We start from the raw sequence: 18,146 nt of genomic DNA, 5'->3' as shown, positions 1-18,146 counted from the left end.
GAGGCAGTGAGGGGGCTATGAGTGTGGTCAGGATGGAGCCCCTGATAGACTGTGGGTGTGGTGAGGGTGGAGCCCCTCTCTAGAATCCTCCAATGAGGGACTGGGGACCTGGCCAGCGGTGAGCCTAGGCCTAGGCTGGTTTTAGTCCTTAGTTCTACCAGCAGGGCAAAACCCAAACCCAAACCTCAAAAAACACTCAGTGGGACCCCTGAGCTTCATAGGGAGGGAAACTGAAGCCCCGAGCCCGCGGGCAGGCTGCACTTAGCTTTCACATGCAAGAGAACCCCAAATGCTATCTTTGACTGCTCCTCCTGGACCCGGAAATACTGGCTAACCCCATAGGCAAGGCCTCGGGGCCTCTCATGGCCAGGCTGAAAGGACTCTCACGTGGGAGTCCTTTCCTTGCTTGCAGGTACTGTAGATGTGAGTGAGTCATTTCCTGCTAGGCTGACCCCTCTTCTCCAAGCCAGACCCCTACCAGCCTAAGGAAACACTTGTGTTTTGTTCCAGGCTTCAGGGAAAGGCTCTTCTCCCCATCCTGTCCCCTCTACGGCTTCCTGTGAGCCCATCTGCCTCTGTGGTCTCTATTAGAGCTGTAAAGGCCAGCTGGGCTGGCGCCAGGAAGCCCTCAGGGAGGCTGGTGACGGTCCTTCCCTTCCTTCGGGACTTCTGCTTGCCCAGGCCTCCGCACACCTGCTCCTGTGTAGGGATGTCACAGAGGAGGAAGGCTAGGTTGTAGCTGGAGGCTGTACACTGTGTGATCCTTTCTGAGGCACATGGAAAGGTCCACACTGTGACACACCTGCCCATTTCTGACCCATCCATCTGGACTCCCCCATCATGTCACCTGGACAGGCCCCCTTCCCTAATGCTCACCTGGTGATGGATTCCTCCAGGCCCCGGGCTTTCTGCTCATCCTCCTGCATCTGTTTCCTCATGTCCTCGTCGCCCTCTGAGGCTGAGGATGGTGTCCCCTCCAGCAGCCAGCGTTCCCTCAGTGCCTTGGACTAAGGTGGCAGGGAAGCGGCTCAGAATTGAGGTAGAGTTATGGTTGGGTAGGGCAAAGTTAGACTCGGGACTCAGGTCAGAATTATGAACGTGGGTCACTCACTGTCCGGGTTAGGCTGGAGGTCAAAACTGAGATTACAGTGACCTTAGCCCCATCCCAAGGTCACATATGCCAGTAGTCCCATGCAGGCTCCACATAGAACTTCACAGACCCACCTTGGACAAACTGCCCCCATAGGTCTGGGTCCATCCCAAAGATCAGTGCTCAAATAGATCTAGAGCCCAAAGTGTCCCTCCAGGCCCCACCCTCAGTCTCCACACAAGGCCACGCCCATAGGTCTGCCCAAGACCCCGCCCACATGCTTCACCCAAGGCCCTGAACACAGACCCCACCCAAGGCCCCACCTGCTTCACCCCCTCCACTACGACCCTACCTTCAGGTACTGCAGCTGTCTTCGGTCATCCTCCAGTTGTCTCCGCTTGCTCTCAATCTCTGCCTGCTTCCTACGCTTCTCCTGTGGGTGCAGACCAGGTCAGGACAACCCTGGCCCCTGGGACCACAACCACCCCTGTGTTACCCAGGAGACTCAGCACCCCTGCGAACCGTACCCTGCACTGCCAGGTGACCCAGACATGGGAGCATTTGCAGATTGTAAGCCTGGGTTGTGACAAATGCCAGCCTCAGTTTCCCCACCTGTCCCCCAAGGGGGCCAAAGGTCACATGAAAACAAGAGGACCCCTACTTTCATTTCTGGGAACCCTAGATAACGCTACTAGCTGCATCCAAGTTCTGAAGCATAGACTGTGCATCAGGGATCCTGCCCACCCTGCTTGTGACCCCAGGACCCAAATGGGAGGAACTCACAGCGATGGCTTGAAGCCGCTCCTGCTGGGACGCCGTGTCTGTTGCCAGGACCCTGCATATAGAAGACAGAGTCAGGTCCTTTACTGTAGCCAATGCAGGGCCACCCTTAACCCTAGATTCCCTCTCCAGTGGGCCTCTCCTGGGCTCTCTCAGAGGCTCTGTCTAGAGACCTGGGATGGATATAGGAAAAGGGGGTATTAGGTTTGGGCCATGAAGAATACATAGTAGTTCACCAGGCAGCAAAATTAAAGAGGGGTGTCACCTCCGAGGACAGACTAGAGGACATGTCAAAATGACCCTCAGGGACCCTCCCCTCAACCAGGTCAAGCTTAGGAAGGATCAGGGACCCCCACCCGCCATCGGCCACTTGACCCTGCAAAGTAGGTGACAGAATGGTAGAATCTCAAAGCAGCCAAAGATTGGACAAGCAGCAAAGCCCCCGCAAAGCCAAGATCATCTCCACCTTGTTCTTGAGACAGCTGTCCAAAAGGGTTAGGCTCAGACACCGCCCCAGCTCCCCGAATTTCCTGATGCCTTATCTCCACAGACTGAAATTACAGCGATGCACAACACCCTTGGCCTGGGGTGAAGCTTCCCAGAATGCCCGCTAAAGGCTTCTCTGTACCTCTCGGGGCCTCAGTTTCCCCATCTGTGCGACTCAGGAGCAGGAGAGGCATGTAACTCTGAGCTGGCCTAGGACCACAGCAGGGAGGCGGTCCTGCAACCCCCACCCGAGAGCTGCCTCCACCCAAGTCCACCCAGACAACCTGGAGCCAGCGACATCTCCCCACCCCCAACCCTCCGGTTTAGTTTCCTGACCTCACTAAGGCCTGTGAAGTGACCGGCTCCCACGCCCTGACAGGTGACCCTGGACAGCCTGCTCCCTTCCTGGCAGGAAGCACCTTCCCTCTCAGTGCCTCCCTGGGGGCCTGGTAGAGTGAGCCCACACTGATTTATCTATTTTTACAGGCCTGGGAATGGAATCCAGGAACTTTTTTTACCTGATAAGCAGGGTCTCTACACCTGACCCCGCCCCCAGCTGATCATTGGGGGATTCTAGGTGTGGGGTGGGGGGTATCCATCTCTGACCACACCTCCAGCCCCCTCACCGAGGGATTCTAGGTGGGGACCCAATCTCTGTGACCACTGTGTGTGCATGCACATTTGTACACACATAGACACATAGGTGTGGAAATCAGAGGCCCATCTCTGGTGTTATTCCTCCGTCACTACCCTGCTTGGTCTATAAGACAGTTTGTCACTGGCGAGGAGCTCCCTGGTGAGGTTAGGTTGGCTAGCCACCTGTCACCCACACCCCCATTACTGGGGTTACAAGCACAGGCCACCACACAGCCATTCCTGGCTTTAACAAGGGAGCCAAGATTGACCTTAGGTCCTAGTGCATAGACAACTCTACCAACTGAAGAAGAACTTCCACTGTTATAGTGAGATAGGGTCTCAGGGAGCTGCCCATGCTAGTCTGAAACATGCAATCCTCCTGCCTCAGCCTCACTGAGGCTGGCTTCCACAGTGGGTTTCGGGAGAGGCTGGTCTCAGCTTGGCTCTGGGGACCTTACAGGGTCCATGGGAACAGTCTTTCTTGGCTACTTTCTTCCTATGAGGCCCACTTTTTTTTTTGTAAAGATTTATTTATTGACTATATGTAAGTACACTGTAGCTGTCTTCAGACACTCCAGAAGAGGGAGTCAGATCTCGTTAGGGATGGTTGTGAGCCACCATGTGGTTGCTGGGATTTGAACTCCGGACCTTGGGAAGAGCAGTCGGGTGCTCTTACTCACTGAGCCATCTCACCAGCCCCGAGGCCCACTTATTTCCTTACAGCCCCAAATGTCCCTGACCAAGCCAGACTTTTACTGTCCCCTCCCACTTCTCTGCCTCCCTGCAACTGCTCTATACCCAACAACGCAAACTACCTTCTCATAGCGACAACCCGACCCCGCCTCTCTCCTTCACTCACATCATCCCGCGAGAAGTCTGGGTCTGGTGTGGCCGACTTGCCTGGGTCCCGGCCCTCCCTACACCCAGGCCTTTGCATCTCCTGGGAGCTGCCTGCTGAGTTCTCTCAAGGCGGAATGCTGTGTGCAGAGGGGCTAGACACAGAGGGGCTGCTGTGCAGGCAGAGGTCGCTCAGCACTCCCTCCTTTGTCCTTCTAGGAAGAGCGCAGAGGTGAGAAGTCCTTCTCCAAGGCCATCTCTTAACCCCAGCACCTGGGAGGCAGCAGGCGGCTACATAGTGAGCTCCCAGAGCTACATAGTGAGACTGTTTAAAAATAAAATCCAGGGGCTAAAGAGATGGCTCAGCTGTTAAGAACACTGACTGCTCTTCCAGAGCTCCTGAGTTCAATTCCCAGCAACCACATGGTGGCTCCCAAGCATCTGTAATGAGATCTAACGCCCTCTTCTGGAGTGTCTGAAGACAGCTACAGTGTACTTAGGTATAATAAATATAAAATTGAAAAGATTAAAGACCCTCGGGAAGAAGGGCCACGCTGAACTACCCACCCAGTGTGTAATTCCCCCCACCAAAGAATCAGGTGGCCACAGGCGGGACACAGAGACAGCTGTGGGCGGGTGAGACAACAAAGCCGTCAGTGTCCTCAGCTGGACGGCCTGTCCCCAGTCCAGGGCCTGATGAAAGTCAAGCAGACACAGCCAGCCGACATAGACAACGTCCCAAGAAGACAATTTCCATCCCTCGGTCCCTTCCTTCTCCATATTGTCGCTGCTTGGTCACAAGTACAGGCGCGCAGCTGAACCCTCCCTGCGCACCCCTCCCCACCCCCGGGCGCCACTGCCACGCTGGATGGCGGGCCCGCGGGAGGCGGTCGCCCTGGCAACCTCGCTGTCCCCATGGCAACGCGAGGCCCCGAGTGTGGAGGTGGGGCCTGCGCTGAGCATCCACCCCCGGCCCGGTGCTAGGGGGCTGCGAGACATCCAGTAGCTTTGAGGGGTGCGGGGAGAGGGCGTTTTTCTCCTATTTTGGTTTTGGCGTGCCCACGCATCTCCCTAGAAAGGGTCCGGACCAGGCAATGAAGGTTAAGAGGGAAGAAATATGCAAATCATTAAGCCCAAATCATATCTACAGGCGCCGCCTGTGATTTCAGCAATAGACACACTGAGGCAGGATAGTGAGTTCAAACCCAGCTTGAAAAAACTTGGTGTGACCCGGTATCAAAATACAGAGTGAAAAGAGACTTTGGGGCTGAGGTAGAGATGGTGGGAGTTGCTCCAAACATGTAAGAGGCCCAGGTCATCCCCGCACTCAGGAGATAGGGTTCTGGGAATCAGTTCAAGGTCATCCCTAGTTACATAGAGAGCTTGGGAGCAGCCTGGGCTATGTGGGACTCTTATTTCCAAAAATAAAAATAAGCAGGGACATAGTGGCAAAAGCCTTTAATCCCAGCACCCCAGAGGCAGGCAAATCTCTGAGTTAGAGACCAGTTTGGTCTACAGAGCAAGTTCTGGGAAAGAGAAACAATGTCTCAAAAAACAAACCAAAACAACAAAAAAAAAGGTTTTATATGTGTGTGTGCAAATAGAGCGGGGCATAGTGGCGGATGTCTACCATCCCTGTGCTTGGGAAGCTAAGGAAGGGAACTTTCAGTAAGCTTGAGGCCAGCCTGGGCTACATACACCCTGAGAGAACCCCCTGTGTGGTGACCTTGTGGATTGGGGTTGGGGCTGGGAAACACCAAATAGAGGCTGTATCTACAAAGGTCTTGTATAAGCATGGAGAAGCTTATACAAGTTTAGTTTTAGTGAGACAGATGGCGTGCTGCCAGCTGTGTGTCCCCAGCCAGGTGACTTGTGGTCTCTGCTGAGCCTGTCCTGGTACCTCTGGAGATGGAGACAGTGGGCACCAGCTCGGAGCCCCCCATGCCCATTCAGCCTGCCACTCAAGGAGTAGCACCTTCTGGGGATTATTTTCAGGCACCCAGTGGGGGATCTGGGCTCCTTGGCTGCTTTGTGTGGGTGGTTGAGGACCAGGGAGGGCCTCATCTCCCAGCTCCTGAGATAATTCAACTCCAGATGAGATAATGGGAAGCCAGTGACAGCCCAGCCCAAGCCTTGGCTTCCAGTTTTGTTTTTGCAAGGCCCAGAGAGGTTATGCAACAGGCCCAAGGTCACCCAGCGGCCAGGGCGGCCCTGGCAGGGATGGGGTGGGGGAGGGGCACAGGGGGTGTTGACCACGCTTCTCCTTCCACAGCCTGGGCAGCTCCAGTGTCCGGCAGGACAGCAATGAGAGGGATCAAGCTGGTCAGGCATGGAGCCCAGTGCCCAGAACATTCCTGAAGCTAAATGAAAGGAAAGCGCTGATGGTAACCTTGGCTGGGAGGGGAGTGAGGCGGGGATGAGTGGGGATGAGTGGCGACTGACAGGGCAGCCCTTCCCCCACTGAGGCCTCCAGCGTGGGGTTGCCCAATCCACCTGTCTGCCCCCCCCCCCTCAGAGCACCCTGTCTCCTGGGCTCTTACTATTTGACACCTTTAGAAACACGCGCACCTCCCCCCAGGCTCTAAACCCTAACCTAACCCTATCCCTTAGGCTGGCTTTCCCTTCTTTTCATCAGCTCCAGCCTTTCCATCCCCCAAGATAAGCTGGCACAGCCTCTTCCCCCAGGGAGCCCTCCAGGGAGTCTCCTCAGGCTGGAGGAGAGACTCAGTCATCTCCCAGCAGGGCAGGCCCATGCCAGGGGAATGGAGATTTGGCCACTAACCTGTGGTTGGATGAGAAGCTGGACCCTGCCCTGGATCCTCACAGGTGAAATGAAAACTCAGGCATATTCTAATGCAGAGATCAGTTTCCACAGACACCCCCCCCCCATAACACTTCCAGGAGAGATCCTCAAACATCTGGAGCCTGCTGTGACCCCTGAACCTTGGTGCTTGCCATTCTGCCTCCCCCAGATCTCCCTACCCAGGCAACCCCTGACCATCTTAATTCTCAGCTCAAACACTCCTTAGCCCTAACCTCCGTGACTCATGACACTTCATCATTTTTTGTGTCCCATAAGAACAAAAAGAGCAGACTGGCAAAATGGCTCAGTTGTTAAGAGCACTGACTGCTCTTCTGAAGGTCCTGAGTTCAAATCCCAGCAACTACATGGTGGCTCACAACCACCCGTAATGAGATCTGATGCCCTTTTCTGACGCATCTGAAGACAGCTACAGTGTATAATAATAAATAAATCTTTGGGCTGGAGCGAGCAGAGTTGACTGGAGTGAGCAGGGGTCCTAAAAATTCAATTCCTAACAACCACATGAAGGTTCACAACCATCTGTTCAGCTACAGTGTACTCACGTACATAAAATAAATAAATAAATCTTTAAAAAAAAAAAAAGAACAAAAAGCGCAAAGCTTCAGCATATGGCACGGCGTGGAGTGACAGAATGACGGGAGCAACGGCACCGCTGCACAGTGTGGGACTCCATCCGGAGATTGGAAGCGGATTCAGGGATGCTGAAGACCTAGGGTGGAGTGACTTCATTTTGGGGTAGTGGGGTGTTGTGGCGTGGTGGGTCTCAACCTTCCTGCTACTGCAACACTTTCATAGGTCCCACATGTGGGGTGGCTGGTTGACCCCAATCATAAACTTATTTCATAGCTACTTCATAACTGTAATTTCAGTACTGTTAGGAATGTGAGCATCTGCGTTTTCCCATGGTCTTAGGCGACTCATGTGAGAGGCTTGTGGGGCTGTGACCCATGAGTGGAGAACCACCACTGGAGAGCAGATACAGGTTATGGTCAAATACATTGCATCAATATGTAGGTTAATGTCCCTTTATGGGAAACGGAAAGGGATCAACTTAACACAAAATGCATTTGGTTCAGGTATTCACAGAACACCATCTTTTCTCTGCGGCAGGGCCTCAGGTAACCCAGGGCACAGCTGGACTTTGTATGAAGCCAAGGATGCCGGGGAATTCCTGACCCTCCTGCCTGTGTCCCATCCATGCCTGCTTTCTGTGATGCTGGGAATGGGAGCTCAGGGTTCATGCGATACCAGGAGAGTGGCCTCTCCAAGGGACCTCAGCCCCAGAAGCACTGCATGCTGCATACTCGACCTGCTTCAGGAGGGACCAAAACCCAAGTCCTCTGGAAGAAGAGTGCTTGCTCTTAACCCCTGAGCCATCCCTGCAGGACCCAGGTTTCGGGTTTTCATCCAGCTTTGATGCACACCCTGGTTCCCTAGCACTCAGGAGGCTGAGGCAGCAGGAGGCGGTGTGTGCCCCAGGCTAACCCATCTCAAGGAGGGTGGGGAGAAAAAGAGATTCAGATTTAGAGATTTTTAGACTTCCAGTCCAGAAGTTCAGTTCAGACTAAAAACCACTTTTGGGACCAAGGAGAAGGGCTCAGTGGATAAAGGAGCTTGCTGTCAAGCCTGGCAACATGAGTTGGAGCCCCAGGACCCACAGAAAACAGACTTGTGAAAATTGTCCTCTAACTTCTTCTGCTCATGTCTTCTGTGTCATGCATGCCCATTCCATAAAACACACAAATAAAATGTAGCTAAAAAATACTTTTAGGAAGCCGGGAGAAGGTTCTGTGATTAGAGCACCAGCTGCTTTTCCAGAGGACCCAGGCTCAGTTCTCAGCACCCACATGGCAGCTCACAGCATGGGTAACTCCAGCCCTAGGAGAGCCAATGTCATCTTCTGGCTTCTGGCAGTGGTGTCATGTGCACAGCACTCATGTACATGCACAGAGAGAGAGAGAGACACATACACACACAAAGACACACATACGGACACACACAAAGACACATATACAGACACACACACATACAGACACATACACATACACACACATACAGACACACACACAGACACACACACAGACACACACACAGACACACATACAGACACACACACACACAGACATACATACAGACACACATAAATACAGAGATACACACAGACACACATACAGACACACACAGAGACACACATACAGACACACAGAGACATACACATAGACACACACACAGAGACATACACACAGACACATACATACACACAGACACACATACAGACACACACACACAGACACACACACACAGACACACACAGACACACACAGAGACACACATACAGTCACACATACAGATACACATATAGACACACATACAGACACAGACACACACAAAGACAGACACACAGACACACACACATACATTTATTGTTTAGATCTGTTTTTTTATTCATATGAGTGTTTTGCTTGCGACTCTGTTTATGCACCATGTCCATACAGCACCCTCAGAGGTCAGAGAGGGTGTCAAGTCCCCTGGAACTGGAGTTGCAGACAGTTGTGAGCCAACCGTGTGGGGGCTGGGTCCTCTGCAGGAGCAGCCAGTTCTCTAACCGCTGAGCCGCCTCTCCAGACCCATAAATAAGTAAATAAATCCACATGGGCTGGATATTCAGTTCTGCAGTTAAGAGCACTGGCTGTTCTTCCAGAGGATCCAAGTTCAATTCCCAGCAACCACATGGCCACACCTGCCTGTAACTCCAGTTCCAGGCAGACCAGACATACATGCAGGCAAAACACCAATGCACATAAAATAAAAACAAACAAATCATTTTTAAAAAGTCTGCATGGTAGTGCACTTCTTTAATCCCAGCACTTGGGAGGCAGAGGCAGGCAGATCTCTGGGAGTTCCAGCTCAGCCAAGGATAGATACACAGTAAGACTTTCCCTCAAAAAAACACAAAAGCCAAAACCCACACACACAAACAAAACTTGAACAACTCCTTTGAATAGGCGGTTGTGGAGAAGGGGCTGACGGTGACTGTGATGGTTAATACTGTCAGCCCAACAGTATCTAGAATCAACAAGGAGACAGGCTTCCGGCTGACTGAGCAAAAGTCTCTACACTTGATTAACAGAGTGGGAAGTCCCACCCTGACTGTGGTGGTGCCATCACAGGTTAGGTTCCTCAACCGAGGAGGAAGGAGACCAGGAGCTGAGCCTGGATGATCAGTGATCACTTCTCTCTGCTTCCTGACTCTGCCCCCGCCACGCCTGCCGCCGCGCCCTTTTCCACATGATGGACAGTAGGAACTGTGGTCAGAACTAACCCTCCCTTAAGCTGCTTTTCCCAGACGTGAGACAGGACACTAAGGTAACAATGGCTTATCAACTCATATTTCCAAGCATGGGTCCCCGTCCATCTCCTGGTACTGCCCTGAGACTCCTACAGATGGAGGATTTGAACACAAATGGACAAAGTGGTGTGAAAAGGGCTTGCTGCACAGCATGAGGACCCGAGTTCAAACCCCCAGCACCCACATAAAAAAGACAAAGTATGGTGGTATGGGCTTGTCATCCCAGCCCTGGAAAGGCAGAAACATCAGAATCCCTGGAGCCCATTGGCCAGGCAACACACCTTAACTAATAACGTTCCAGCCCAACGAGAGGCGCTGTTTCAATAAGTAAGGGGGTGGCTCACGCCTTGATCCCAGCACTTGAGAAGCAGAGACAGGCTGATCTCTGTAATTTTGAGGCCAGCCTGGTCTATTTATCAAGTACCAGGACAGCCAGAGCATAGAGGGAACTTGTCTCAAATCAAAACCACCAGCCAAACAACAGAAATTACAAACAAACAAACCCACAAACAAATGAGAAAAAGAAAACAGACAAAGGATGTGGTCTCATCTTCCCGTGGTAGGTGTCAGACTCCAGCCTCTGTGCTCCCCCGATTCCCCACATCTCCATCTAGCCTCTGCCTCCTTGCTGGGCGCCAAAGGCCTGGCCACACCCTCCACAGCTGTTTCTCACATCTGGGTCCACCGGGCTGCTTCCTCCCAGAAATCCAAGCCGGGGCTTGGGCTCCTCCATCATCAGTCTGACCCAGGGTCAGGCACGCACCTTCTGATGCTGTGTCCCCTGGCTCCCGGGGCCCAGCCTGTCCCCCCTCGCCCCACAGCGCCTTTGCTGCTCAGACACCAAGGGTGGCTACACAGCCTGCAGGCGTTGGGATCCAAGCGCACACACCAGTCTAGCCAGCAGATGCACCAGTCTGTCTGAGTGGCAGGTCCTGGAGAATCCTTTACAGAAAAGGCTCAGATGGGATAGACAGAAACAAAAGAAAAACATTTCTTAGACTAGGAGACTGATGCGGGAAGGTGGAGAATTTGAAGTTAGCCTGTGCTACACAGTAATAACCTGCCTTGAGGAGGGGATCATCTTTAAAAAAAAAAAAAAGTCGCCAGGCAGTGGTGGCACACGCCTTTAATCCCAGCACTCGGGAGGCAAAGGCAGGCGAATTTCTGAGTTCGAGGCCAGCCTGGTCTACAAAGTGAGTTCCAGGACAGCCAGGGCTACACAGAGAAACCCTGTCTCGAAAAACCAAAAAAAAAAAAAGTCAGAAAGCTGAGGCAGGAGGATTAACAAATTGAGGTTGATGCCACTCTGGGCTTCATGTCTCAAGAAAAACAAAGAGCCACCATAAAACAGCAAGGACAAGGCTGGCAAGATGGGTCAAGAGGTGAAGGTTTTCCCATGAAGCTGGAGGACCTGGGTTCAATTTCTAGAACCCATGGGTTGGACAGACAGGTTGACCTGCAAGTCCTTTGGTCCCCCCCACACACACGTGCCATGTCCCCACAATAATAACAAACTAAAAACACAACAACAAAAATCTCTAAATGAAGAAATTATACTCAACATTTCTCCAGCCACCTTCCCTGTTCTGAGGCTGGCCGGACAGTCTGCTAACTCCGTCCAGGGAGGTGGCTGTAGAAGGGCTTGCTGCCAAGCCTGCCCACCTGCGTTCAATCCCCAGAACCCACGTGGTGGAAGGAGAGAACGACTTCTGAAAGTCAGACTCCCTCTAACTTGCTTACTTGCCCACACACTCTCCCACACTACACACAAATCATAATTAAAAACAAACAAGCCGGGCGTGGTGGCGCACGCCTTTAATCCCAGCACTCGGGAGGCAGAGGCAGGCGGATTTCTGAGTTCGAGGCCAGCCTGGTCTACAAAGTGAGCTCCAGGACAGCCAGAGCTATAAAGAGAAACCCTGTCTCGAAAAAAAAAAAAAAAAACCAAAAAAATAAAAACAAACAAACAAACAAAACCTCACATTTCAAACTAAATTCCCTTATATTGTAGAAAAACATTACAAAGTTGCCCAGGCGGACATGCTCAGCTAGAGTATGAAGGTGCAGGGACTAAATAGATACAAATAGAACCAAAGCTTGCTCTGAAATTGAACTATCAGTGCAGACCTGGCACCAAGAGACTGACAGGCAGAGGGAGGGGGAGGGGAAGGTGGAGTTGGGGCAGGTGGGTGGGGATCCAAAGAGAACCTGGTGAAGGCTTCACATCTGAACACCCCCATTCCTCCATTCTGTTAGTTCAAACTTGTCGCTCCAGGATTCCAAGGGGCTGAGGCAGGAGGATTGCCACAGCTTCCTGGTCACCATATCCGCCACCTCTCTTCAAAAGTATTTTTTTATTAGGTCTTTAGATTTTTCAAAGCTTTATTTCATTTTTAGAGCCTGTGTGTGGGTTTGTGCATATGCACGCAATGCCTGTGGAGGCCAGAAGAGGGCATCATATCCTTTGTCTCTAGAGTGACAGGAAGTTGTGAGCCACCGTGGGGGTGCCAAGAATCAAACTGGGGTCCCCTCCCTGTCCCCGCCTCTCACCTGACACACAGGGTTTCTCTATGTATCCCTGGCTGTTCTGAAACTCACTCTACAGACCAGGCTGGCCTTGAACTCAGAGATCTGCCTGCCTCTGCCTCCTGGGACTAAAGGTGTGTGCTACCATGCCTGTGGTAGTAAGCTTTCTTATACACTAAGCCATCTCTCCAGCTACCTCCTTTAATTTTTAAATGCATATATTTACTTTCTTTTTTTTTGTTTGTTTGTTTTTGTTTTTGTTTTCGAGACAGGGTTTCTCTGTTTAGCCCTGGCTGTCCTAGAACTCACTCTGTAGACCAGGCTGGCCTCGAACTCAGAAATCCGCCTGCCTCTGCCTCTGCTGGGATTAAAGGCGTGCGCCACCACGCCCAGCATTACTTTCTTAAAATTTAAAATGCTTTTTGCTGTTGTTGAGCTGGGGTTTTTCTATGTAACCCTGGCTGACCTGGAACTCACAGAGACCACACACACACACACACACACACACACACACACACACACACACACAGACGACCTTTAAAATGCAGCATGAGCATCCTCTTTCTGCTGGCCTTTGCAACCATCTCATGTTCTGGGCCATGAAGTTCATCAAAGGAATGAGTTGCAGTGAGTTTAGCCCTTGTGGAAAAGGATTGTGATGGAAGTCAGGTGTCCAAGACTGGCCTGGTCGGTCCAGATGGCATTCACCCCACCTCGTATCAACTGGAAACCTAAGAGAGGTTTTCTCTCATTCTCAGCTACTCTAAGAGATAGGCTACCACCCAAGGAGAGCCTTGCAGCAGGTGCTAGGGGCCTCTGGGTATGCTGTGTAGCTCTGGGCTATCATCTAGTCCCCTCTGAGCCTTAGGATCCCCAGTGGGAAAAAAGGCTAGAAGAACAGGAAACAATAGGGGGCCTAACCAGAAACAACCCTTTCATCTGCTGTTCCGGGTGGGAGGTTCTGTCACCTGTCTGTGCGGCCCACTGACCACAGCCACACCCCACACCCGGGCCTGGCCCCCCACTGTCAGAGGCTCTCTTGGGTCAGGCCAGCAGAACAGATAAACAAGCCAGGGGATGTGGGGCAGGCAAGTGCAGGCCCTGGCTCCCCTGAGCCCCTGGCTGGGCTCCCGGGGCAGGGCGGAGGAGCAGCCAGGCCTTTGTCTGGGCTTTCTGAAGTAAAGGACGCAAGGGCTGGGTGTCAGCCTTCTTGGCCAGGGAAGGATGTGACAGCTCCCACCCATCAGAGGGTGTGGCGGGTCACGGGTTAATCCCAAGAGGAAAGTTGTCTTGCACAAAACACACCCAGAGAGGGAAGGGCAGGGGGAGCGGTCACCAGCCAAGCCGGGCTGGCCAGACTGCTCTGCCCCAGCCCTGGCTTCGGTAAGGACAGGCTCCCTGTGTGGGATGCCCCAAGACACCAAGCAGGCAGATTTGTGACCTAGAAGATGTTTTCCTACCACCAGGCTTGTCAAGCACCCCTAGACCACCTATCTTTCCCACCTGTGGGAGTAAGGGGCTTGGGGGACACCCTCACATTGCCCAGAGTGGGCTGCATGCCTGAACGGGCCCCGGTGCGTATGAAATCTTCCACTGCCCATCGCTTCGCAGACCCACACAAACAGACCCCAGCTCACTCAGACTAGATTTGGGGACTGGGTTCCACCATCATTTTCAACCTCAGTCAGCCACTCCTTTGAGTCACACCATCTGGTCCCCGCTTTTTCTGGGAAGGGGGAGGGGATACTCTTAGAGGGAAAGGGGGGAAATCAGATTAAAGCTTCTGTCAGGGAACCGCCCGCCTAGCTCTCCACGGAAATCTACCTCTCCAGCCAGTGGCAACTCAGGACATCTAAGGGGTCGAAATTGGTTTGGCCAAGAGGCTGCGGACCCAGAAGAGGCCACGAGGAGGGCAGAGCGCAGGAAGAACCGACAGAAGCGCCAGGAGCAGCAAACCGAAGCTGGGGGAGGGGAAGCGGGGAGCACCCAGCCTCTTGAGGAAGGGTCCCATTACTCCCGAAGTCCCGCAGCCTCTGGGGGGGGGCGCCCACCCACAGGTGGCCCAGCTTGGATAAAGGGTCTTGCGCGCGCGTGGGCCTCTCTCCTTTGCATCCTGCAAGAGATGTGTGGGTGCAACCCACGTGCCCCCCCCTCCAGCTTGATTGGGGACCAGGCCTGGAGTGCGCAGCCCAGCTCGATCCTTCCCTTTTGCAGCTGGGCACGGTCTACCCGCGTCGCCTCTAGGTTCCCCGTTGGGGGCCTGGGGCGGCAGAGCGCGCGCGGCTGGGTACTCACTCCATCTCCCGCGAGGTCCGTGGGCGGTGCAGCGCGGGGCAGGGCCGACTCTAGGGCCTGGCGGCCGGGGCTGTGCGGCGCGGGGGCGGCACCGGGGCGGGCATCGTCCCCAGCGCGCCGGGTATTGTCCGGGCGCGGCCGGGTGGGCTCGTGTGCGCGCCGCCTCTGCGCGTTCCCTGGATCCCGCGCGCCCGCGCGCGCCTCCTGCCGGCCGCAGACGCTCCGCACCGCGCAGCTGCACCCCAAAACGTCGCAGGGATCCCGGACCCAGTCACCCTGAGTTCTCCATGGGATGAAAGGAGTCCTGATACAGTTCAGGGCCCCTAGTCGGACCCCCGACCCGCGAGAGAGCCACAGCAGCAGCTCCTGAGGGGTTTCAGCTTCTGCACGAGGCCCAGCCTTGGCCAATGGCTGGATATGGTCTACTGAACTCAGGAGTTTAGTCAGCCCTGTGATGCTGCCAGACTGAGCAAAGGGGTATTGGGTGAACTTAGACTTTGTTCCCAGGGCACTGGAGAGCCACAGTAAGAAAGACATAGGGCCTGTCTCCCTCAGAGAGTGCACCATGTGACTTTCTGCCTGGACTGCAGCCCCTTGGCCCTAGACACTCACTGGGCCTTGGGGCAGCACAGGGAAAGTGAGTCACAGAACTCGCTTCTGTGATAGAGGAGTTGTCCTTTGGTTTGGTTTTGGAGACTGTATGCTCACTTTGTGTGCATGTGGAGGTCCCAGGACATCTTCCACTGCCTTCCTGCCGAGCCACCCACTTTCCCTTGGTCTTCTTTTGAAACTATGTAGACTACTATGTAGACTAGGCTGTCCTGAAACTCACAGAAGTACCCACTGCCTTAGCCAGGCCTGCACCACCACACCTATCTTCCCTGGGTTTGGATCTGGGCTCACCGGTATAGTGGTGTGTGATTCTGTGTCTGTTTCTCAGCCTTTTCACCTCTCTGCCCATCCCACCTCCTCAGATGCTAGAGGGCTAACGGTGTTGTCTCACCTGGACACACTGAGGGTCAGGTGAACTTTTCAGAGAAAAGGCCAAATAGTAAACACTGTCAGCATTGTTGGCTGGGTGGTTTGTGTTGCAAGGACAGTACACTTATCATGAACACCAGAGGAGTTGGAGGAGATCTGTGAAGTGGTTCTGTGTCAATAAAACTTTATCAACATTGACGGGCTCTATGCTGTGTGTCAATAAAACTTTACTGACAAAGTGCCTGCATTAGATGCTCAGACTAACAGCTGGTATCTTCCATGTTCCTGGACCACTGTCTTTTCAGTCAAAAGAGAATGAATGAGTTCTTACTGTATTCTCTGGGGACTTAGGACACTATCTTTGTCTCCTAAGCAAGTGAGTTAAGATTTGAAGTGCTGTGGGGGGCGCTATGGGGGACTTTTGGGATAGCATTGGAAACGTAATTGAGGAAAATATGTAATAAAAATATTAAAAAAAAAAAGAAAAAGAAAAAAAAAAGAAAAAAAAAAAAAAAAAAGATTTGAAGTGCTGGGCCGGGCAATGGCTGGGCTGGGCAATGGCTCAGTAGTTAAAACTGCTCTTCCAGAGGTCTTGAGTTCAATTCCCAGCAACCACATGGTGGCTCACAACCATCTGTAATGGGATCTGACGCCCTCTTCTGGTGTGTCTAAAGACAGTGACAATGTACTCACATATAATAAATAAATAAATCTTTTAAAAAATATTTAAAGAATTATTTATTTTAAAAAGAAGAAGCTGGGCGTGGTGGCGCACGCCTTTAATCCCAGCACTCGGGAGGCAGAGGCAGGCGGATTTCTGAGTTCGAGGCCAGCCTGGTCTACAGAGTGAGTTCCAGGACAGCCAGGGCTATACAGAGAAACCCTGTCTCAAATAACAAAAAAAAAAAAAAAAGAAGATTTGAAGCGCTTTCTGTGCAAGCAGTGGTCTGTGTTTAATCCCTACCCACATGGTCCCATGCTCAACATGGTAAGCTCAACAATGGGGAAGGGGAGACACAAGCATTCTGGGGTTCCCTGGCCATCTGTCATAGCACAAGGCAAGTTTGAGGCCAGGGAGAGATCCTGCCCTAGAAAATCAGATAATCAGGTAAGGAAGGAGAGCTGGGGCTGCTCTCCATGCCCCACTCTCATGTGCTTACACTGCACACAGAACATGCATACATGTAAAATAAGGGATGCTGGAGTTGGGCATGATGACACATGCCGCTTGTCCCTGACCTAAGGAGGAAGGTCACCACAAGTGCCAGGCCCACCTGGGCTACCTAGGGAGACCAATGTGTGTGTGTGTGTGTGTGTGTGTGTATGTGTATGTATTGATATGTATTTTTAAAGTTATGGGCTGGAGAGATGGCTCAGTGGTTAAGAGCACTGGCTGCTCTTCCAGAGGTCCTGAGTTCAAATCCCAGCAACCACATGATGGATCACAACCATCTGTAATGGGATCTGATGCCCTCTTCTGGTGTGTCTGAAAGAGAGCGATAGTGTACTCACATACATTAAATAAATAAATAAATCTTAAAAAAAAAAAAAAAGCCCGAAGTGAGCTGATGTCGCTATACAAGTCTGTCACCTCAGCACCTGGGAAGTAGAGGATAAAAGTTCCAGGTTATCCTTGGCTACAGAGTGAGTTTGGGGGCAACCTGGCTACCTGAGTCCTTGTCTAAGAAAAGAGAGAGCCACTTCCAGGAGATCTGGAGGAAATGGAAAGCCAACGTCCTGGTTGGTGAGCTGGGGGCGTGTCTGAGCCTTGCACACCATTCGTCTCTCATTGTCAAAGCCACTGACAGATCTTCACTGGGTCTCTATATACACATAGTGTCTAAAAAACACAAAAACCAGCCGGGCGTGGTGGCGCACGCCTTTAATCCCAGCACTCAGGAGGCAGAGGCAGGCGGATTTCTGAGTTCGAGGCCAGCCTGGTCTACAAAGTGAGCTCCAGGACAGCCAGAGCTATACAGAGAAACCCTGTCTCGAAAAACCAAAAAAAAAAAAAAAAAAAAAAAAAAACCCACAAAAACCAGGCAGTGAATAAATAAATACATTAATTAATTAATATCTCAAAGGGTCCCCAGATGCCCCAGAATGGAGTTGGAAGCCCTTCCTGGGTTTCTCAAGCCAGTACAGGGTCCAGATGGCTGCTGTGAGCTTGGCAGTTGGCAGTTGAGGTGAGCGCAAGATGGTTTCACAACCGTTCATCAAAGCAGAAGGAAACAGAAGCAACAGAGCTCCTGCATCTGCAGCCTGAACTTTTCCTACACTTGCTGTGCGATTTTTTCCCCCCTGAGACACAGTTTCTCTGTGTAGCTCTGACTGTCCTGGAA

General features: G+C 52.4%; 1 protein-coding gene across 4 annotated transcripts in view; it reads right to left on the bottom strand.

Annotated features, from left to right (window-relative positions):
- Positions 1-15,220, bottom strand: part of Palm (paralemmin) — a 28,407-nt gene extending 13,187 nt beyond the window's left edge. The window contains exons 1-4 of one of the 4 annotated variants that reach the window (XM_021174125.3): positions 14,824-15,220; positions 1,874-1,925; positions 1,443-1,523; positions 877-1,007 (exon numbers count right to left, since the gene is read on the bottom strand). In XM_021174125.3, the coding sequence (XP_021029784.1) occupies positions 877-1,007; positions 1,443-1,523; positions 1,874-1,925; positions 14,824-14,828 (269 nt within the window). In that variant the 5' untranslated portion in view covers positions 14,829-15,220. Of the gene's footprint in view, positions 1-876; positions 1,008-1,442; positions 1,524-1,873; positions 1,926-2,336; positions 2,356-2,498; positions 2,518-14,823 lie in introns of those variants that run through there. The other 3 variants (XM_021174126.3, XM_085842972.1, XM_029482807.2) reach the window with 3 other exon arrangements.
- Positions 15,221-18,146: the final 2,926 nt, after the last annotated feature.

This window comes from Mus caroli, unplaced genomic scaffold (assembly GCF_978045245.1).
Source record: "Mus caroli unplaced genomic scaffold, Mus_caroli_1 scaffold_9, whole genome shotgun sequence".
NCBI lineage: Eukaryota > Metazoa > Chordata > Mammalia > Rodentia > Muridae > Mus > Mus caroli.
The sequence above is the reverse complement of the archived record's forward strand: the minus strand, read 5'-3'. Positions and strand labels throughout refer to the sequence as shown.